General features: G+C 45.3%; 1 protein-coding gene across 1 annotated transcript in view; it reads left to right on the forward strand.

The window, feature by feature from the left end:
• MTHFD1L (methylenetetrahydrofolate dehydrogenase (NADP+ dependent) 1 like) overlaps window positions 1-23,582 on the forward strand; it is a 186,251-nt gene that overhangs the window by 12,835 nt on the left and 149,834 nt on the right. The window contains exons 6-8 of the mRNA XM_047858248.1: window positions 1,084-1,184; window positions 3,167-3,303; window positions 17,081-17,192. Coding sequence (XP_047714204.1) covers window positions 1,084-1,184; window positions 3,167-3,303; window positions 17,081-17,192 — 350 coding nt within the window. The remainder of the gene's footprint in view (window positions 1-1,083; window positions 1,185-3,166; window positions 3,304-17,080; window positions 17,193-23,582) is intronic.

The raw sequence follows: 23,582 nt of genomic DNA on the forward strand, positions 1-23,582 counted from the left end.
GCTTCAGGAGACAAGGAATACCGCCCATTCATGTGGGTCATCAGGACTCTGAGTCTTGGGGAATGAAAAGCTCATTTACCTATGTGGAAATAGGAAGTGTTTTGTACCCTGGCCAAAAAGAACATAATATATTCAGTGTTATGAAGTTGTAAGCAAATGAAAAGTTAGATTCCCAATCCAGCTGACTTAAGGGAGCTGGATTGAGAGGCTCCTGCCTCGCCGACACGCCCAGGCCTTTTCCGTTACTCCGGCCTCTGTGGGCACTCAGTGTGAGGATAGACCCAAACACAGGTTGCAAAGCTGTCCTGAAAATCTCTGACCCTGTATTAGACTAACTAGAAGGGAGAAGAAGCCCTCATCAATTCGAATGCATCCAGGACCTAAAGATATCAAAGTGTCATTTCAAATCTTTCCTTAAAAAGAAGAGAATTATGGGAACTTTTCTAAATGTCTCTTTCGTTACTAGCCTTTATTGAGACCGTTGGTTTCGGCTAGATAGTTACGGACTCGCTAGTCCTGGATTTGAATGAGGAAGAGCACAAAAGTCATTGAAGGTACCTGGTCACTCATTTTTTCCCTTGACTTCTCAAGGAGATAAATACTGATGCTAAATGGGGATTGTGAATCCAAGTCTTGCTACGTTACCCCAGAGTTCTGCGGTTGGTCCTGGATTTTAATACTGATTGAGGTATACATTTCTTCAGGGGGAAAGTGGGCTCTACTATATGACCCTGGTATGCACACTTCAGAGCAGATTCCACGTAGTGCATTGGACAGAGCTCCCTGGAGTTGTGCACAGCGAGGCCCTGCATGGCCTTATGCTGTGGTCCGGCGATCCAGGCAGAACCAGAATTCCCAAGGTCGTCCCCATCCCACAGGGACCACTTCAGAGTTTCCTGAGGGACTGCGCTAAGAAGCCAGTGGTCTTTATTCCTGCCCACTCTTTATTTCGACTTAATGATTTAATATAGCCTGTCTATGAAACGTTGACTCGGATGTTATTTGGGATTAATACATGTGAGTTACAGATCAGTAAGTTTTGACCAAGTTTTGACTTCCAACTTCCCTTATTTTCAAATTCAGAGTAACAGATGTAAACCTGGGGAGGCTGGTCCGCGGGGACGCCCATGAGTGTTACGTCTCACCTGTGGCCAGAGCTGTAGTTGAACTTCTTGAAAAGTCAGGTATGGTTGCTCCTTCAGAAATGCCACTATTTCCTACGTATTGGTACTGGCTTGATTTTTTAATAAGCATTTGTTTCCGGAAGATTTTAATTGAAACATGGAAGTGATGTTCAATGTCAGCCCTTTCTCTCATCTTTTGGGAGCTATAAATGAGCGTGACAAATTTTTCTAACAAGATTAACTGTATTACAGTTTTAAAGAGAAGCAGGTCAAGATGGGCGGCCTACTTGTAAACAGGTGTTCAGCTTCTCTCATGGAACAGAGTAACCACAATGAGAACTGTTCCAAGTGCCAGCTTCTCAAATCTGTCAGTGTATAGACTTAAATAAGACTTTTGTTTAATATTTAAACGAGGAAGCTGTGAGGTATAGTTCAGGGTATGGAAACCGTGATTGGGATTCATCAGTGAGCAATATCTCTTTTCAGTAATCAGTGTTCAATTTCCATCATTCTCCCCTTGACCTTTCTTTTCTATGTCAGTAATGTAGAGAACGAATAATTTCTTTCTCTTGGTTATCAGATTTCATATACTTAAGGACTTGATTCCAGCTTGAGTGAAAAAGAGGAAGATGTCCCTTCTCCACATCCAAACATGCAACAATCAAACAAAAATTCCAAAATATTTAATATCCCAAATGTATAAAGAACTTATACAACTCAGTACCCAATAATAATAATAATTGATTAAAACATTAAAAATGTCGGAGTAGACATTTTTCCAAAGAAGACATACAGATGGCCAACAGACAGACACATGAAAAAGTGCTCAATATCATGGATCATCAGGGAAATGCTAATAAAAACCACAATGAGATATCACCTCACACCAATCAGAATGGCTAGACTCAAAAACAAAAGAAATAACAAGTATTGGTGAGGATGTGGAGAAAAAGGAACCCTCATGCACTATTGGTGGGAATACAAATTGGTATCGCCACTGTGGAAAACAATATGGCGGTTCCTCAAAAAATTAAGAGAAATACCACATGATCTAGTAATTCTATATGGGTATTTACCCAAAGAAAGTGAAAACGCTAATGCACAAAGATACATGCACCCCTGTATTTATTGCAACATTATTGACAGTAGCCAAGATATGGAGGCAATCTAAGTATTCACTGATAGATGAGTGGGTAGAGAAGATACGGTATACATATGCAACGGAATATTACTCAGCTGTAAACAAGAATGAGATTTTGCCATTTGTGATAACATGGATGGACCTAGAGGGTATTATGCTAAATGAAGTAAGTCAGAGAAAGACAAATATCATATGATGTCACTTATTTGTGGTATCTAAAAAAAACAAAGAAAGCAGCAGCAGACCCATAGACCCAGAACAAACTGGTAGCTGGCCATGGGTAGGAGGGGGCAAAATGGGTGAAAGGGAGTGGGAGGAACAGGCTTCTAGTTATGGAATGAATAAGTCACAGGAATAAAAGGAACAGCATAGGAATATAGTCAGTGGTATTGAAATACCGGTGTATTGTGACAGATGGCTGCTGCACTTAATGGTGAGCGTAGAATGACATATAGTCACGTCACTGTGTTGTATACCTAAAACTAATATAACACGGTGTGTCAACTATACTTCAATTTAAAAAAAAAAAAACCCTCCAAAGTATACACTTTGTATACACAAAGTATACCCTATACAAAGTGTACACAAAGTATACACTATACAAAGTATAAAAGTTCTATTAGAAGATTAACTTTTGATATATACCTTTAAGACAAGTAGCATTAAGCTAAGGTAACCCATGTAGACCCTGTTTTTCCATCCTGTGACTTATCAGGATGATGATTCTCTGTCACTCTACCATAAAATTCACAAAGAGTAAATTATGACTGATAGGCATTGTAGGCTGCAGCTTGACGGAGATGGCCAAGTTTTAAAGGGTTCTTTTTCCTTCCACTAAAGCTGCGTGGGAGGAGGACTCTGAAGTTTTGATCATAATACTGGATTTCCATTTGGTGGGCAGGTGTCAACTTGGATGGAAAAAAGGTCTTGGTAATAGGAGCCCATGGGTCTTTGGAAGCCGCCCTGCAATGCCTGTTCCAGAGAAGAGGGTCCATGACAATGAGCTCCCAGTGGAAAACACCTCAGCTTCAAAGCAAGGTAAGCATCTTTCACGTGGGAAACAGAATTTTAAATGCTTCTACCAGGAAAGGGAAAGAACTAGAAATGTATGGCATGAACATTTAGCATAAGAAGCTAGAGAAAGAACAGAAATCTCCAAGGATGAAAACAATGAAGAGCAGAAGTTAATGAAATAGAAAAGCAATGTATGTGAGAGGTTACCAGCTGAGCCAAAAGTCAGTCCTCGGAAGAGTCTAGTAAAACGGAAACACCACTAGCCAAAATAACGGAAACAAAAAGAGAACACCAGCAATATTAGAAAACAAAGGGACATAACCGCAGAAGAAAAATGATTTTCTAAAAAGGAAGCTATGGACAATTTTATACGGGTAAATTTGAACATATGCATGAAATGAGAACTTCTAAAAAATGTAGCTTACCGGGGCACCTGGGTGGCTCAGTCGGTTAAGCGTCCGACTTCAGCTTGGGTCATGATCTCGTCATTCATGAGTTCGGGCCCCGCGTCAGGCTCTGTGCCGACAGCTCAGGGCCTGGAGCCTTGCTTTGGATTCTGTGTCTCCCTCTCTCTCTGCCCCTCCGCCGCTCACGCTCTGTCTCTCTCTCTCTCTCTCTCAAAAATAAATAAACATTAAAAAATTTTTTTTTGAAAATGTAGCTTACAAAATGGATTTAAGTTAAATCAGTTAGACTTACATATATTAAAGACATTGAATCAGTCTACCCACCAAACATGCAAACAAAACAGGCCATCAGTCATGTTACAAATGAGTTCTACTGCCATCAAAGAACAGGTCATAATCTTTTTTATAGAGTAAAAAAAGAACACTTCCTAACCCATTTTATGAGTGCCCAAACGAGGACAGGATGCTAAAGGACAAGTATGGGCCAATTTCATCTGTGAACATAGTTAAAAGAATCATCATCAAAATGTTAACAACTGAATCCAACACCAGGCTAGGGTTCTCATAGGATTGCAAGCGTAGTTTAAGATCAGAAAAATCCATTAAAATCTATGAACATAATTTACCATATTATCAGATTAAAAACTATACTGTCGCCATAGTAGATACAGAAAAGTCATTTGGCAAAATCTAGTCTCCATTATGATTTTTTTCCTAAAAAAACCTTTTAGTCTAGGGGCGCCTGGGTGGCGCAGTCGGTTAAGCGTCCGACTTCAGCCAGGTCACGATCTCACGGTCCGTGGGTTCGAGCCCCGCGTCAGGCTCTGGGCTGATGGCTCAGAGCCTGGAGCCTGTTTCCGATTCTGTGTCTCCCTCTCTCTCTGCCCCTCCCCTGTTCATGCTGTCTCTCTCTGTCTCAAAAATAAACGTTAAAAAAAATTAAAAAAAAAAAAAAAAAATAAATAAAAAAATAAACCTTTTAGTCTAGGAAGTTAAAGGAATTCTTTAACCCCATAAAACACCTGAAAAGTTAGAGCAAATAGATTTAATGGTGATATTAGAAACGTTCCTTTAGAAATAGGAAAGATATAAGGGTGCCTGTTCTCAGCACTCCTCCTCAGCACTATATGGGAATTACTAGACCGTGCCTTGATATGAAGAAAGGAAGAATTTATAATGATTGGAAAGGAAGACACCAGACTGTCCTAGATCCTAGATGGTAGGATTACCTACATAAAAAGCCCAAAAGAATCTATAAGACAACATGAGAATGAAAAAGAGTCCACTTGGGTTTCTGGGTATGAGATCAACATGCAAAAAACCAATTGCATTTCTACCCAGCACACCCATAGTTAAAAAATGAATTTCTTTAAAAATTATCTATTTTGAGAGAGCGCACCTGTGCTCAAGCAGGGGAGGAACAAAGACCGGGAGAGAGAATCCCAAGCAGGCTCCATGCTGTCAGCGCAGAGCCCCATGTGGGGCTCCATCTCCCAAACTATGAGATCGTGACCTGTGCTTGGAATCAAGAGTGGGATGCTAAACCGACTGAGACACCCAGGCGCCCGCCTTATACCATTCTTTTACATTTTCATGGCTGAAACGGTTAATAAAGTTCATAATTTCAAAATATGACCCTGAATTGAACAAATTTCAAGCAAAATGAAGTTACATTGAAAGCGTATTGGGGCGCCTGGGTGGCTCAGTCGGTTAAGCAGCCGACTTTGGCTCAGGTCATGATCTCGCAGTCCGTGAGTTCGAGCCCCGCGTCGGGCTCTGTGCTGACAGCTCAGAGCCTGGAGCCTGTTTCGGATTCTGTGTCTCCCTCTCTCTAACCGTCCCCTGTTCATGCTGTGTCTCTCTGTCTCAAAAATAATAAAACATTAAAAAAAAATTTAAAAAAAAATAGTGAAAAAAAAAAAAAAAGCGTATTAAGTACAGGGGCGCCTGGATGGCTAAGCTGGTCAAGCGTCCAACTCTTGGTTTCAGTTCAAGTCATGATCTCACAGTTCGTTAGATCGAGCCCCACGTTAGGCTCTTGTGCTGACAGCTCAGAGCCTGCTTGGAATTCTCTCTCTCCCTCTCTCTCCACCCGTACCCCGCTCTCTCTCTCTCTCAAAAATAAACTTTTTTTTTTTCTTAAGTGTATTAGGTACAATAAAGTACCGCGGAACATCAAAAACACATGTTCCTCATGTTGCCGCAGGAGAACAGAAAGGAGCAGGTTGTGGTGCTGCCCAGGGAAGGCAGGTGTCTCCACCTAGAAGGGTATATTTGAGTGGCAGGTGGATCTAATATATTTTAAGACCGCTCGGGAACGTCTTGCCCTTGAGCTCAAACGCACGTGCCTTTTTAGTGGTCACCACACGGTGGCAGCCTACTCAAGAAAATTCAAGGGCAAGGTTGTGCAACGCAGAGCCTAGAATTTTTGATCTGGAAGCTTAGTGAAAGAGGAAAACAAACCCTGCTCTGAACTGAACAGCTGTGGTGAAAAAGAGAAAAATACCTTCACTGGCAACTGAATGTTTTCACAGCTGTCACAGAGACTTTGCTAGTTGTATCTGTGTTTTTGTAAAACAAAGACATCTTTCAAAGTACTTTTTTTTTATTATGGAAATAAATCACCTTGACTCTTCTTTGGGATAAATCTCATTTTAACTTTGAGAACGATTAAGTGGCTTTACTCTCTAGAGATTCTAGAAATTGGGTAACTTTCCTGTTTTCAGATACCCAAGAAGGTTCTCTTAAAAGTTCACGTTGCACACACATTCTGTTTCCTGAGGCCTCGGTATTTGTAACCGCACCACCGTGGCTCATAGAGACTATAGACTTTCTCTTTATTGCTTCGTCTGTTTTTGTTTTTGTTTTTTAAGGTTTATTTTTGAGAGAGAGAGAGAGAGGCAGACTGCAAGCGAGAGACGGGCAGAGAGAGAGGGAGACACAGAATCCAATGCAGGCTCCAGGCTCTACCCAGAGCCCGACGCGGGGCTCGAACTCACTGCGAGATCATGACCTGAGCCAAAGTCGGGCGCTTAACTGACTGAGCCACCCGGGCGCCCGATTGCTTCATCTTTGTAGCCAAAAATATGGAAAGGAATTTTCAGGGCTCCTCATACTCTTTGTCTGCGAAATGCATTTGGTTTGGCCCCCCTCTACCTGGCGTACTTACTTCCTGTCCCACCAGGAGGTAGAGCCTTTACCTTTCCATTTTTCATGCCAGCAGCCAGCACTTCAATACCAGCTACCTCCCCGCTGATATGCCTCCACGCTTCTGCCCGACATTTGACCTTTCCCTCTTCCTATATTTGATTTCTAAAACACAGGCCATTGCTGGGCCTTGTTGCTGAGGGTCAGCCGACGTCTGTAGACCACAGTGGTAGCAGCTCATGAGGTCCCGAGGGCATCCTGGCACGGGTTGGCATCCTGGGGGCACCTGCCCGGGACAGGGTGTGTCCACCCTTGCTGCGCCTTAGAAAACCTTCACGGTGAAAAACGTTGAAGATGTAACAACAGATTGGGATCTCTGTTTTCTAATTTTATTAGGAGCGAATAACTGGTCCGATGTAAGATTACAGTGCTTTCAGATTCTCCTTATCAGCAGTGACAAGTGTTGCGGAAAGAAAAGGGGAAGCAAAGGACTATGGCCGTTCGGTGGAAGGAAGTCATCTTTGCAAAGCATTTCTTCTAGGCTTGTTTGTACCTGACACGGAACGAGACCCCCCCTCCCCCCCACCCCCGTTGGCTGTCTGGTTGGGGCTTTCCATCCTGAGAGGTTTGGGGATCAGGAGGTAACCGTGAAACGTAAGAATCCTGTCTCCCCCCCCTCCTACACTCCGTAGCCGTTCAAGGTGGGGATTACCTACAACCGATCCTACCGTGAATCAGACACAACGTTCGTGTTCTGGCTAAGCAGTAGGACATAGGCTTTGGTGACAAACAGCTGTGGGTTCACGCCTTAGTTGTTGCTTAACTTTTCTGAGCCTTGTGTCTTCATGTGTAGAATGTGTAGGGTTATAATTTCCCCTACCCGCTGGGGAAACTTGGTCCTATACGTGGGCTTAGGACAGAACTTGGCACCTACGAGCATCCACATTAATGGTTTGGCTACTGTTAAAGGCGAGTCAGGAAACACACTGGCAAGTTTCACAATGTGGAAAGGCCGCTGGGTCAGTTAAATCATAAGGAGATAAGCCGATAAAATAGTGGCATCTAGGTCCCTCATTGGAAGCCCAGTAGATGTGCTTCCAGCGTATGGCTGGCAGGAGGGAGTCGCTCTGTGGAGCCTCCCGGCAGCATTTGAAGGTGGGGGGGATGAGGGGCGCCTGGGGGGCTCAGTCGGTTGGGCGGCCGACTTCGCCTCAGGTCGTGATCTCACAGCTCGAAGGCTCGTGAGTTCGAGCCCCGCGTCGGGCTCTCTGCTGATGGCTCAGAGCTGGATTCTGTGTCTCCCTCTCTCTTTGCCTCCCCCCGCTCTCTCTCTGTCTCTCTCTCAAAAAGTAAACATTCGGAAAAGAAAAAAATGAAGGTGGAGGGGATGAAACCACAGCCAGACTAAGAGACAGTGTCTTGACCTGTCCGGGCTCACCCCCAGTCTTCACTGGGAATAGTCTCAACTTTGAGTTATGTAACAGCCTTTGCTCCATGGCTGTGGACCTCTTCCTTCCCGTGAATTCTGCGTTACTCGGAAGCCACTCTGCTTCAAGTTATCTTCGGTGGGGGTTCCTCGTTTATTAATTACTTCTTACAGGAATACTATTCCTTCCTACAATGTCGAGGCATGGTTACGCAGAGTTACTGAAATAGAAATGGATTCTGCCGACGCGTAAGATCTCTGTGGAGCCTGAGCGTGAAGCATTGAGATTTGCCTTTTTAGAGTTTTGTGGAAAATGGAGTCGACTGCTGTGTTTTGTAGCTTTATCGCTGGTGCCCACCAGAGCGCATCACTGAAAAATAAGAATGAGTTTCCCACTTTGTTTCAAGCGTCCCTTCTGGGCTTTGCAACGTTATGCATTTGCATGTGGGAGAGGGGAAGAATGTCTGGGCATTTGTCCAAATGAGCCGCGTGCTATGGAGCATCAGACGTCAGTAAGCCAAAGCACTGGGCGTGATGTCTTTGGGTAGGGCTAAGGAATCGCCCTCCTTCCTCCGCCCAGACTTAGACGCCCCACTCAGCTTCCCAAGCCCCTGGAGTGGAATGACTCCCCGATGTGGGGACTGGACGGAGCCCCCCACCCAGCGAGAACGGGCTTATCTCTCCCTCACCCTGATGAGTTCACCCTGATGCCAAAAGCAATTTGAAGTGAGACGATGTTCGGCATTTAGTATTTATGAGTTGGAGTGGTACCCCTCTCCAGGGAAGTGAAGTCGACAGGCCCTCTGGGGCTGTGTGTGCACACCCCCTTAACTCACACTGCTAGTGGGAGAGCCTCCTGAATTTGTGGTCAGACACAGCTGGGGGACGGGGGTGAAATGGCCTCCAGCTGTGAGAAATCGGGTCGATCCCAGCTGTGTGTATAAGAAAGAACCCAGAAATAAGAGAACCGTTTTTATTTTGTTTTTCTCAGAGGATCTCGTTTCTCCTCCTCCTGCGCACGGAGACCCTCAAAACGAGTACTGACACAAGAAGGGAAAAATACAAGGTTTTCCCCATTTGAAGGATCAAAGTGTGTCATTTCTTTGAGCAAAGCTAAATGATCACAAAGTCGTTTCCAGTTTACATTCACTGCGTGGCATGGCTCATAAAAGGCTTTTAAAAGTGGTTTGGAAAATTCTGAATAACTCTGTATGGTACATATGAAATCTTAAAAAAAAAAACAAAACAAAACCAAAAACGCTTGTTTCCAAAGATTGGAAGAAAACCCTAGCTTTTAAACTGGGTGAGATTAGCGAGTTACGTGGTTGGGTTTTTAAAATGTATCTTAATTTTTAACGCATTCGGCTTTTAAGCCCTGCAGGAAATAAAACAGAATCGTTACGAACCAAAAATACAGCAATACTGGTTTTTCCGGAGATCCTTGTTTCTTCCTAGGGCTTGGAGTTAATGTCAAGGGTCCCATCGTTTCTACCTGGAGGACTCAGTCTTGCATGTCTTGCAGGGCATGTCTAGCGATCAAGTACTCCAGCTTTTGTTAACATGCACCTGCCAGTTCTCCCTTGCTGTTGCACTACCTTGTCGCCGGGTGCAGAACTCTCAGTTCCCAGATTTTTTATTTTCCGTGCTTTATGCATGTCACCCCACTGTCTCCCGGCCTTCAGGGGGTCTGGTGAGGATAATAGCTGCTTGTAACATTCACAGGAGAGGCTACACTTGAGCTGGACCTGGGGTAAACGGCGGTAACGACGGCTCACACCGGTTGAGTTCGTGAGTGCCGTGAGCCAGGGGCAGGGCTTTGCTGTCGCCGTGATTCTGCAGGTGCCCTGCCTGTGGGACCCCCATGCCCCCCACATCACGGCTGAGGAAGCTGAGACTTTTTGTAACGGGGGAGGTGGCACTACAGCTTAATTTTTTTTTTTTTTAAGTTTATTTGGAGAGAGAGAAAGTGTGCGTGGCGGGGCGGAGGGAGAGGGAGAGAATCCCAAGCAGGCTCCGCACTGTTGGCGTGGGCTCGAACCCACAAGCTGTGAGATCACAGCCTGGGCCAAAGTCAGACGCTTAACCGACCGAGCCACCCAGGCGCCCCCAGCCTGAATTTTGAGCCACTGTCCCGAGTGGTCTCTTATTCCAGACAATCACAAAACCCAGTCTTTAAAAGTCCCTTTAACGTTTAATCTTTTACACCTAAAAGTATCTGATAGCTCAGATGGGGAACTTCAGGGAGACCAAGGCCCAAGACGTTAGACTGGCCATGAGTTCACTATTGTTTTATTCCAACAGTTTAGAATCCCATAGACATTCTTTAAAAAGTTTTTTTTCATGTTTATTCATTTTTGAGAGAGAGAGAGAGACAGAGCGTGAGCGGGGAAGGAGCAGAGAGAGAGGGAGACACAGAATCGGAAGCAGGCTCCAGGCTCTGAGCTGTCAGCACAGAGCCCCACGTGGGGCTTGAACTCACGAACCACAAGACCGTGACCTGAGCCAGAGTCGGAGACTTAACCGACTGAGCCACCCAGGCACCCCTCCACAGACATCATTTAGGAGAGGAAGCAGAGGGAGACCGAGTGCCATTCTGGCCCTGAGGCACTGGGCTTGTCACCTGCCCTCCAGGGACGCTGTGGGCGCCCTGGTCACATGGGTGGGCACGCAGGACTGCACATCCACATGCGTCCCTCTTCTCCCCCACCCGATACGGGCTTCTGTCCCCAATCTCAGGGCACCACACATCTTGTGCCAAGCAAATACCAAGGCTATTCAGCAGGAACGTGTGACTAAGCGACCCGAGTCATGTAGGCCTCTGAGGGCTCCTTGACAGATTTCTCCATGTTCGTGGACTGAAAATGCCTTTCGATGTCAGCTCCCATTCTCACCCTTGCTACTCCCTGATCGTTGCCACCCAAACAAGAGGTGAGGGGGACGTTTGTTTGAGAGTCCCCAAATCAGGCCGATTATATTCGGCAGGATTGAGGAAAGGATTTGTGAGAGAATCCGGAGGAACTGAGGGGCACGCAGTCCCAGGAGTCACGTACAGGGAGCCTTAGTCACACATAGCATGCACTGGATACGGCACAGAAGAAGGGCTCCACGCTGTGTCCCGTGGACAACAGGCCAGTGACCACACCTCCAGTCCAGCCAGTGTCATCCCTGTTGGCCCTTCTGCACCTTGCCAGACCCAAGCTCCGCCTCGTCCCCCTTCTCCCCCAGCGTAAATGCTACGTGAGGAACCAAAATGTAATTTAAGGAATTAGGTTACTTTCGTCGGTAGCTTTTAAACCTAACCCCCCTCTAATAAATAAAGCGCCTTACGTTTGGGTAAAGATCTAGTTCTCAAAGCCTTTTCCCGCACGATCTCGTTCACGTTACACCTGAAAACGCAGCGTGGGAGCCTGTGCACCGAGGGGGAGCGGGGTCTGCCCTCGAGTCGAGGCCTCGTAGCTCCCGCCGTACCTTGGTCCCCTCCCGTCGAGGGCGACTCCTTCACTTTTCAGAGGTGGTGACCGAGGCCTGAAGAGTTACTTGGAGGAGGTGGAAAGCAAAACTGTGCTGATGCGTCATCCGGGGTTCCGAAGCGGAAAGTACAAACGTGTCAGGAGATGAAAAGGCAAATCTCCCACGGCTCTAGCCACTGGCATCAGCCTGGACAGGCCGTAGCTATTTAGGTATGGGGTTGACGACGGAAGCGTACGTCGGGGCCGTCCTGCCTCTGGGAAGCCTGGCCGGTTTAGTGTCACTCTGGGAACCGTAACTTGGGCATTCGCTCATCTTTGTGCTGCACGGTTCTGAGCCTTTGTCATATTAAGTTTTCTCTCACCCCACCTACAAACACGCAGCTCTCTCTCTGTGTCTCCTTTTTAGCCATCCTTTTTGACTTTATGGCCAGAATACGAGGAAGGGAACTATTTTCGATAAGTCATTCAAAGCTCACCCATCGCTAGCTATGCGGTTGTGCTTTCCTCTTACTGTGTGTTATGACCCGTGTGCGCGTCCCGTGCACTTGAAGAGGGAGTTACTGTCTTTTAGACGTTCCAAGTCAAAGTAGCTTATGAATAAACGGGGACTGTGCTCATGAAACACTCGGCCTTAACGAAGTCTCCGTGTGCAGGGAATACACTTGACCCGAAAGGCAGGAGTTTACCAGGCTCCTGCCCATTTCTATAGGAATGTCACTGATGGATTCCTAATTGCCAAAAATGGATTTTTTTGCTTTTAGTTTGTTTGGCCACTGGGCATCATTCAGACCTGTCGACCATGCCCTTTCCCCTGCGCCTACATGACTCCCCCATTCTTCCTACCTTCTGGGCCACACCAGTCACCATCGTTTCTCTCACCCTTGAAGATGAACACTCCCAGGAATGTACTCAAGGCCCCTTTCCTTCCCACCCTCCCTGTTTCTCCCAGATCCCCGCGTTTCTGGGTTTACCCGTATCTGATGCTGATGAATCCCGCCTACCTCCCCTCCTCCCTGACCATCCTGAGTTCCGAGTCCGTGCGTCCAGCTTCCTACCAAATGTCTCCTCTCGCATGTCTCCCTCCCACTCCCTCCGGCGCATTCTCAACCCAGCATCCAGCGTAATCTCCCTAAAACACATCCGATGGTGTGAGCACAACCAAAGTAGCCCAGTCTGACCACTCCTTGTCAGTAGCAAGAGAAGGTCAGCAACGTTGGGAATTTGACATTTATAGGAAGAAAGTGACATCTCATTTAAAAAAAAAAAAAACAAAAAAACTCGGGGGGGGGCGGCGCCTGGGTGGTCCAGTTGGTTGGGAATCCAACTTCAGCTCAGGGCACGATCTCATGGTTCGTGGGTTCGAGCCCCGCGTCGGGCTCTGTGCTGACAGCTCGGAGCCTGGAGCCTGCTTTGGGTTCTGTGTTTCCCTCTCTCTCTGTCCCTCTCCTCCTGTATGTGTTTCTCTCTCTCTCTCTCTCAAAAATAAACCAACATTAAAGAAATTTTTTTAAGAGACCTCAGGTGCCTGGGTGGCTCAGTCAGTTGAGCATCTGACTTTTGATTTCACCTCAGGTCATGATCCCAGGGTCGTGGGATCAAGCCCCCACGTCGGGCTCCCACAGTGTGTTGAGCCTGCTTGGCTGCCTGGGATTCTCTCTCTCTCTTCCTCTCCTTTGCACCTCTCTCTCTCTTTCTCTCAAAAAAAAAAAAAAAAAACCCAAAACAAAACACTAAGTCTTTTTAGGACTTTGCCATGAGATAGTCAAGGAGTCTCTGTGCCACATGAAATTTCACGGACACTTCTCATTACAAAGCACTGGAAAGAATGTGCTGTGGGACGTTTGCTCTCTAAAGCCACTTAACCAGGGTTGCACAAACCACAATGTGTCCCAGTTCATCGAAAGTGGAAGAACAAGTTCAAGCCACCCTTCCCTCAAGACCCCTCTCTGTATTGTGTGTGATACCTGCCCAGCTCGTGTGCAAAGACGGATCAGGGATGCCCATGCCTGTGTGGACAACATAAGTAGAAATGAAATGTTTAATTGTTTCTTTTTCGTATCCCAGTGGTTTGCCCTGTTCCCCTCCATCCTGTAGATCCTAGTTGTAAAATCTTGTAGGCAGGATTTTTATTTTCGGGTCCTCAGTGACCTCAGTCATTGTCTGCCCCAAACAGCACTTGAGAGATGGCTAGTGAGTAAGTATTTTCGCTAAGGAATCCTGGACCTTCTTCATTCTCGTAAGCAATTGTAACTTCAGAAGCACATCTTTGCTGGAGAAAGGACCTATTGATTTTTTTTTTTTTAATTTTTATTTTTTTGAACTTTGTTTTCTGAACTGTGTTGATCACTTGAAGAATATAGAAACAGGTTTTATGGGTCTCAGGTGATCACGATTCATCAAAACCTATCCACCTTTTTTTTTTTTAAGCATCCCAGCTTTCTGTATATATACATACCTCATACCTCAGATTCCCACATGTGCCCTCTCAGAACACATCAATAGTGGAAGATAAATTCTGTCTTCTAGCCAACAGGGTGGGGCTGTAATTTCTATAGTTTGAATTTTAAAATACATTTTTTTTTTGCTAAATACAAAATCATGATGTCCCTTATAACCTTGCAGATCATATCTGTCCTCTGTCCTCCTCTCTCCATTTTCTGATGCTTGCCCCCCGCTCTTAAAAACCAATGACGTAGAGAAAAAGAATTTTCGTGATATCTCGACTCTATGTGACTCCCACATACTCCACGTTAAACGTCAGCATATCTGTGTCTTACTATTGTTTGAACATTTGGTCTTCCGCCTGGGGAGTGGGCAGTACTCTATAAGCAGCTTCTATGTCAAACCTCAGCAGAGAAAGCAATATTTTGTTAAGAGGCAGAGTTGCAAGCCAGGCTTTGGCCAGGGTCTTTCCCATTTGGGAGGAGGAAAGTGGAAACAGCCAGCGAGACGATAATTCTCCTTGAATTCTTTAGCTCATTAAAATCTTTGCTGGTCCTCAGTGGGTTATGTATTGATTTAAGCATCTAGCAGTTTTCCTTTCCAGAAAGAATTAACATCTCCAATGTGATCATTACTGATGGCGGAGATTTTTGTCTTTTCTCTGTGGGAGTAACTGTCGTCCAGTTACTTATTAGCACAGCGCACTTTGGCGTTGTATTTAAATACGGAGTGGAGGGGTCGGCATGAGATTCGTGAGATTTATAGGTAATGAAAAGAACAGGTTGTATCAAAGATACCACGTGGAGGAAACTAAGTGTTCTTAGGGGACTCGTGATCCTTGGCTTTTTCCAAAACGAACGTTTCAGCCCGTATATATTAACTTCCTTTTTATAGAAGTTTTCACGCGTTCTGTTTTTGCTGCCATTGTGCATGAAAATGTAGCAAGATGGCGTTTCTTATCTGCTGGTCATTTCCAACAGGCATGAAGCATTTGAGTTTCTCTGGGGGCTTTACTGTGGTTGAGTATCTGCAGTGATAGAAGAACATGAAGAAGTGCATTTTTTTTTTTTTTATTCAAGTAAAATCCCCTTTCCATAAGAACGCTTTTTGCCCCTGAATATAACATCAGCCAAGAATCTAGCTGCTTTTCATTCAGATCTATCTACGGAGAACATGTGACATTAACACACTAGAGTTCGTTCCGTTTCACAGTGTTGTGTCCCCGCAGCGTAAGAAAATGGTGGCTGTTTTAGTAGGGACTTCTCTTCTTTTTAATGTGATTGATTTGGTCATGATACTTGGACACGATTTCAGTGCAGGCTTCTTCCTGGACCTCCATGAGGTTCGTACTGAAGAGCAGTGAGCCCTGTGTGACTGTTAACCCCCTTTCCCCGATTGGCACGATCAGATTGCTCCGATGTTCCCGGGATGTCACTTTTAAAGGTTGGCTTTATCGGCTCTTTGAAAAGACATGCCATTTAAGTTGTTACCGTGTCCCTCCTCTGTCAAGGGAGCTTGGCGCTGTTCTAGATCCTGGCTTTCTCCTTCACAAACCCAGGAGGACTGTCATGGATTTTCCTCCCCTCGCTGCCATCTCTTGTCCCGAGATTTCTAAGAGACGTTAGCCGAGGCAGCCTCTTGCCCAAACTGTGTTGCAGACTTTTAGGCTGAGCTGCTGGCTGGGTGGGTCCCCGAGCCCTTCAGCAACCAGCCTGTCCATGCTGAGAATGGATGAGGGCACACGGAAGCACGTTCATTTCCGGGGACTTTGGGCGGTGGGAGTGGCAACGGGGCAGTTTCTGTGTTTCATCTCGACCTCCTCTGGCTGATTCTAAAGAGTCTGCAGTCCTTTGCAGGGCACAGAAGCCTGTGGAAAGCGCAATGAAGGAAGGAAAGCGGCGTGGGAGAGCAGAGGGCTGCAGCGTCCCCTTTCTCCCCCATTGAGTGTCCAAGACTGGCTCCTCTGGGAAACCAGAGAGGTGCTCACACCCTCAGAACCTCCATTTCCTTGTCTCTTAAATGGGTATAACACCAACCCACATCGCTGACACGTGTAGCCATAGTTCTTTTCCCCCACCAGGGTCTCAGATTTGTCCCTGGCTTTGCACCCTCCTTAGGAATCCAGTTTGCGATCGTCGGTTTAGTTGGGGACGGGGTCATTCTTTGGTTGAGGTCAGAGCCAGTCGCTTCCCTTGTTTCTAGGTGTCCCCTTCCTACCAGACAAGTCACTCCACCACCGTGTTATCAAAATCGGACGGGACGGATATGATGAATGTGTTTTGTAGTAATAGTCGAATTCCTTTCCTTTCTCTCAAAAAAAAAAAAAAAAAAGGAAAGAAAGAAAGCAAAGAGCAGTTTGACAGGAGACTAAGCAGAGCCTCAAGGAAAATGAGATTCTTTCTTGAGCTCTTGACAACCCTCCTGTAGATCCAGTAAAAGTTCCATATGGGTCTAATTTTGAGTGTGCAGTTGTACAGGCCAGCGGGCCCCCCTAACTGGCCAGATCTTCCAAGAGGCTTCCCTACGTGCCCCCCCCCCCCCCCCCACCCCGTGCACCTTTCAGTCTCTGCTTCCATTGAATGGTTTTCTCGGCCCCATCATTTTTCTCAGTATTGCAGTCAGTGCTGAAAACGTGGACGATGACATCGCGCACAACGTTCACGCCGAACTGACTGCCCGGAAGAACTTCTACCCCCTTTGCTTTGTAGGATATGATGGTCACGCCCTGTGCCGATCTGTGCTGTGTTCGTACCTCAGTGAAGCAATTCTGTCCCTGTTAACTGGCATGGCGCTGACCTCCGGATGCATGTCAGTTCCCTATCGCGTTGAAGTCCATTGACACACATCGCCAGTCCTGTGTCTCTGCCACAGGTTAAAACCCGTGCGGTGTTTTTTCTGTTTCTCTCCAGCTTCACGAGGCTGATATCGCGGTCGTAGGCTCTCCCAAGCCAGAAGACATTCCCCTTTCGTGGATACAACCAGGAACTACAGTTCTCAACTGTTCCCATGACTTCCTATCAGGTGGGTCGATGTCTTAACCTTGGTGTTGGGCCGTGGATGAAGACAGGGAAGAGTGTGAGAGAAACGTGTAAACTTATTCAGAGGAGAGGACGTTCCCTGAAGGGTTGGTCACCGTCAACATCCGTACACAGGAGAGGAAACTTCGACTGTTGATGTGCCTGCCTTTTGGGTTACGTGATACTGAAACTGTGTTGTCGGGCAAAAAGAAGCCTAGAGGCCAAGGGCAGTAGCTCTCCCCCGTGCCCCTGGAGAGACGTGCCCCTGTTGGCCTCTACATCTGAGCAGTCCAGGCAGTAGTGACCTGAAGTAGATCGTGTGTATGCATGTGAAATAAACTAGAAATAGTGGTTTTTAGTCTTTGACCACGAAGTGGGATCCGTTCTCCCAAAGAAATCTTACATGAACTTCAACAGGTAAGAGCAGCTGAAAATAGTTGCTGGGAGGGATGAGAATGGAGACCAGTGCTTGTGTCTCCCTGATTTCCCCTTGCGGTGACCCCTCAGGCACTTCCTGGGAGCCCCAGAGGCACCTCAGAGCAGTGTGAAAGTCACCATCAGAAACTGGTGGTCCGGGGCACCCGGATGGCTCAGCAAATGACTTCGGCTCAGGTCATGATCTTGCGGTCCGTGGGTTCGAGCCCCACATCAGGCTCTGTGCTGACAGCTTGGGGCCCGGAGCCTGCTTTGGATCGTGTCTCCATTTCTCTCTCTCTCTCTCTTTATCCCTCTCTCCCTCTCTCTCTCTCGTTTTCAAAAATAAATAAAACATTAAACTAAAAAAGAAACAGAGGTGGTCTTAAGGTGTATTTCACCACAGGATCCAGGAATGCCTTGGACCACACCAGACCCACCTTGAGAGAATCTCAAGCTGTGCCCACACCAGGTCATCCAGTCGAAGGGCTGGTTACGAGCAAGCCCAGAGGCATACATTTTTCTCATTCACGGAAGGACCCTCTGAGGCTAAGAAAGTTTTGCACCATACCTCGTCCACTTTTTCAAGTCCCTGAGTAACATGTGTGTGCAGATTTCAGCGTTGGCGAGGTCTATGGTGAGCAGGCCTGGAGCATAGCGTTTTTCCCCCAAAGATGGTCAGAATTGGAGCCAAAGTGGGTGGAGGCCTCTACCCTCTTTCTGCCCCGACCACACGGGAGTTCTAGACCTTGAAACCTAGACCACCCCACAAGAGAACGACCCAGAGAATAGTATCAAATGGTATATGTAATACACACACACACACACACACACACACACACACACACACCTTGTGGTCCAGCCACCTTGAGATACCATTTTACACTTTGCCACAAAAAATGCACTAACCTTAATTTGATTGCCACGTAAACAACGTGATCCTCAAAGTGTTACTGAAATTCATATAACTGTTTCTTCAAAAAGAAAAATAATGGACCCACCCCTCTAGGAAGTGTCCCCCCACCCCCCCGAATTAACCAGTCAGATTAAAAGCTCTTTGGGGCTGAAGGGGGATGGGGTGGGTTGGAGTGTGCAAGGGACGAAGCTCAGGGATTTCCCAGAATGCCCATGTGCTTGGCTCTTAGATGAAGAGCACGCAGATGAATGAAGCAATTAGAGGCATAATATAATGTGGATGTAGGATTAATCGATCTTTTTCGCAAACAGAAGGCTTGCACTAAGTAACTCCTTTGAAATACATGTAGTTTCAGGCCACAAATTTCTTTCCCCGCCTGAAAAAAAAAACAACGCCTGACCTATAAATGATGGGCACAGCAGATTTGCTCCTCTGCTCAGAATTTAGGTTAGGAAAGTCAGTTTGGACTTGCTGTTCTTTTATTTATTTGTTTGTTTATTTATTTGTTTATTTATTTATTTAAAGTTTATTTATTTTGAGAGAGAGAGAAAGCATGAGTGGGGAAAGGGCAGAGAAGGAGGAAAAGAGCGAGAATCCCAAGCAGGTTCTTACTGTCAGCACAGAGCCCAATGCGGGGCTTGAACCCCCAGACTGGGAGATCATGACCTGAGCTGGAGGTGGACGCTCAACCAACTGAGCCTCCCAGGTGCCCCTGACTTGATGTTCTTTCAAATGAATGCTTGGCTGTTACAATTCCTTGCTGTTTTGGGGGGTTTTTTTAGTTAGAGTTTACATGTTTAGGACAATTTTGGTATAATCTTGGCTGGAGGTAGAGTCTACTTCAATGTTCTTGGAATCCCTTTGAGCTCTATGATTATATGAAGATGACTAGATATATACATATATATATATATATATATGTATATATATATATATATTTTTTTTAGTGAAATTGTGCCGTATTTTTTAATATGTTTCTTTTGGGGACCTTTACTTTTTTAAAGGCATTCATAAAAACATTAGATTTCAGCATAACCATCCTCCTTGGGGGAAAAAAAAAGACCAGGGCATTATATTTTGACTGAATGGTTCTGTATGCAGACTGACTGCAGTTTATTTTAAATGTATCTGGTCCAGTACTAGTAGTTTTCTTCCTGATTTTTGAGTCAAGTATATGCTCAGTAAATGAGCGTTGAATGAATGAATAAACCTGGTCCCAGAATTGTACTCTGATTGCAGTTTTCAGTTAGTTGCAGACACAGAGACATCTCCTTGAACTAGCCTCCCATTCAAAAACAGGGCTGGCAGGGCAAAGACAAAGAGGAAAAATGTTCTCCTGATTAAATAGATGAACATTTTACAGTCAGTACTATTTATAATAGCATTCTATTTCCTGGTAGTCCATTTTAATTTTAGCAACTTTGATTAGTCTGAAAATTTAATCTATGCATAGATTGAAGAAAGGCTCTTCTCTCTTTTTTGTATAACCCTGTCACCTTAAAGAGACTTTTGAAAGCAGTGTTAAAAGGAAAGGTGCTTTTATTCACCTTTAAGAGCAAAAGAATTCTTAATAAACTGGCGATTGGGTGAAGGCAGGGTTTTATGATGAAATTTTCATCCTCGTCTTAACGGTACAGGGTTCTCCCCCCCCAACCCCTCCATAAAAATAGATGGGATGTGGTGATTTATAATGAGGTAATTCTGTAGAGGCATTGTATTGAGTACCTAATCCCAGGAGAAATTTTCGTGATGGCTGACATCCCAGACCCAGTGCTTGGAAAACAGTTACACCCAACTTGTTCGATCTGTTCACTCTTCTGTGGCGTGAGTCTAATTTTTAGATTTACAAGAGGTACATGTTTATATCCAGTTTTCTAGCTGTAAGAATCGTTTGTTATTATTAAATTTCAAATCAAAGAAGCTGTGATGCTGTAATGCTCTGCTTCCTAAAGAGCAGAATTCATCCTAAGCAAGACCGTTTCGTACCCTGATATTAAGATTATTCCCTGATGTGCCAAATGGGACAAAAGAGAAGCTGGCCTTGTGTCTCGTGCCCGGAGAACAGAATCCAAACAGCAATGTGGGTCAGAGTACTTGACAGCATCATTCCATCTGTCTGTCTATCTATCCGTCCATCCATCCATCCATCCATCTGTTTATTTTGAGGGAGAGAGGGTGCAAGTTGAGCCAGGGGCCAAGAGAGGGAGGGAGGGAGAGAAGCAGGGCTTACCCAAAGCAGGGCTCGTGTTCACCCGAGGCGGGGCTCCGACTCACAAACTTGTGAGACGATGACCTGAGCCACCCAGGCGCCCTTGCCAGCATCATTTTAAGTGAACGTAAGTGTATTTGGTGTGGAGTGGTGGTGGAACCCCTCGGGCTGCATCTCAAGTTCATGCTAATGACCTGGGGGACCTGGTCCTGGAGGACCTCGAGCCACCTCTCTTATGGCCCCGAAGGGACACAGTGTAATTCACGTGAGGAGAAAAGGATGGAATCTGGGTCAGATTGATCTCACTCAAAGAGAAGAAGCGTTTTTTTAGATTTTTGTTTTGATTCTCTCTTAATTGCCTCGTATTTACAAGCTGTGTGGCTTTGGGCAAATAAGTGAAGCTCTCCGATCTTCAGTTTCCTTGTGAGTAAGATGGGAGCAAGGCTGTTGAGAGGAATAAATGAGCTCTCACCTCACAGCACCTCTTTCTTGGGAGCTGCCAATAAGTGGCCCCCCTCCCACCTCCCTCCACTTCATTGTCCTCATACCTGTAGTACACAAAGTAGCTTTCAGACTTCTTATTTGCAAGATGTAAGTCTGTATTTGAAAATCAAGCCCAAGGAAGGATTCTTCCCAGTGAGATTCTGAGGATGCAAGGCAGTAGCTTTAGAGAAATGAGACATACTTGTAATTTAATCATGATCTCATTGCAAGTAAAAGATACTTGCTTATGAATTTTGAACTCCAATTATTCTAAAATCCATGATAATCTATTACTGGTTTCCCTTAAGTGTTTTCCCGGGAAATTCTGGAAGATTTGGACCTGTATGTTTTTGCTAGGTTTTCATTTCAAATTTTAACTGCTTCTCAGTATGACACGTTTAACGTTCTTACTTCTGAAAAAGTCTCAAGCTGATTAGAATATACAACTCTCTGTTAATTCCTTCCTGCTTTGGTTTCAGTGATATCAAAAGGGTTGTTTCTATCAGTTGAAACGCATATCTTTTTTTTTTTTTAATTTTTTTTAACGTTTATTTTTGAGACAGGGAGAGACAGCATGAACGGGGGAGGGTCAGAGAGAAAGGGAGACACAGAATCTGAAACAGGCTCCAGGCTCTGAGCTGTCAGCAAAGAGCCTGACGCAGGGCTCGAACTCACGGACCGCGAGATCATGACCTGAGCGGAAGTCGGATGCTTAACCGACTGAGCCACCCAGGCAGCCCTTGATATGCATATCTTAATAATACTCCATTGTTTTTGAAGATTCATATATTCTGTTAAAATAGTAAAACATTGTTATTTGGTAGTGAATTCAGATGCTTTTTGTTTTGGGCTTTTTTTTTTTTTTTTTGGAGAGAGAGAGAGAGAGAGAGAGCGCGCGTATGCACACGAGAGCAGGAAGGGACAGAGGGAAAAGAGAGGATCTTAAGCAGGCTCCAAGCTCAGCACAGAGCTTGATACGGGGTACAATCTCACTGTGAGATCATGACCTGAGCTGAAATCGAGATTTGGACACTTCACTGGCCGAGCCACCCAGGCGCCCCTGGAATTCAGATGTTGTAAACTGTGAGTTCATCTCTTGAGAACATTGATACAAAAATTATATTAAGAGCTCATTTATCGCATTTTACTGTTATCCAATATGATTAATATATTGAACTTAAAACTATCACCAGAGGTTTTGAAAGTGTTATCTGCACTAATATGTAATTTTCTTTAGCTTTTCTTATTTCCAAAACTTCACATGAAGTTTTTTTGAGTTACTCGTTTTCCCAGAGGGTGAGAAAGTATTTGAGATTTCAGTCTATGGGTTCGTATAGCGCTTTTGTGATAAGAAGGGTGCCGTGGGCCAGACTGCAGAAAAACTGGAAAGTTTCCATATAGCAGAGAGGGCACGGAGACCAAGGAAGAATTTGCCTTGTCCCTCCCATTTCATTTATTCTGGCAGAATTCCCAGGGTGGTCTCAGGGCAGCTCCTGTCACGGAAAGTTCTGTTCTGATTTCCAGGGAAAGCATTATGACACATTAGCCTTAAATTTTCATGTTGTAGAAAGTTTGGTTAGCAAGAAAAAATTATAAATGAAAGGCCATCTTTTAACGTGATTCGTTGACCTGTCCTTGGAAGAACCATGAGCTATGGGGAGTATTTAGTGGGAAGTGAAAAGACCCATTTGCTTTGGGACGGGACCCTTGGGACCCCCGCTGGATTCGCGGGCTGAGTGCAGACAGCCTTGGCAGGCGGAGTGTAGACAGCCTCTGGGTGGAGCCCTGCGTCTACACAGGCCGAGGGATGAGGTAATGATTTCTTTTCTCAGTTCTCCTTAGCCACAAAATGTGTTGATAATGTGTTCCTGATTCACTGAGTTACCATATTCATTGCTTCGAATTCTCTGGATTCAGAACGTTTAACTAAGTTTTAAGATTACAGTGATTCGAACTATAGAAGCAATACAGTGTTCGTGATAGCTTGTGAAATATAGAAGAGTGCACAGAAGAAAGTGACACTAACTTCTGATCCGGTCACCTTGAGGTCACCATTTTACATTTTCCCACCAAGGGAACATGAAACATAATTTTACAGGGTGGAATTCAGTAGAAGGAAAAGAAAACAGCATGATACTAAAAGCATTATTGAAATTCAGGTAACTTTGTTCAGACAGAAAACTATCGGTTCCTGTAAATCCTCCCAATGTTTAAAACATATGTGTAGGCACGTCTTGTGTTGTGCTTTAAAATCTTTTTTGATTTTAGCCACCTTCTATTTTATGCAAGGCAGCGCCTAAGATTACGGGCAGAATTATTCACTGTGTAACACCGTAGGTGAAATATTCCTCATTTGGGTGGGTATTTGTGAT

The sequence above is a fragment of the Prionailurus viverrinus genome, chromosome B2 (genome assembly GCF_022837055.1).
Source record: "Prionailurus viverrinus isolate Anna chromosome B2, UM_Priviv_1.0, whole genome shotgun sequence".
NCBI classification, from domain to species: domain Eukaryota; kingdom Metazoa; phylum Chordata; class Mammalia; order Carnivora; family Felidae; genus Prionailurus; species Prionailurus viverrinus.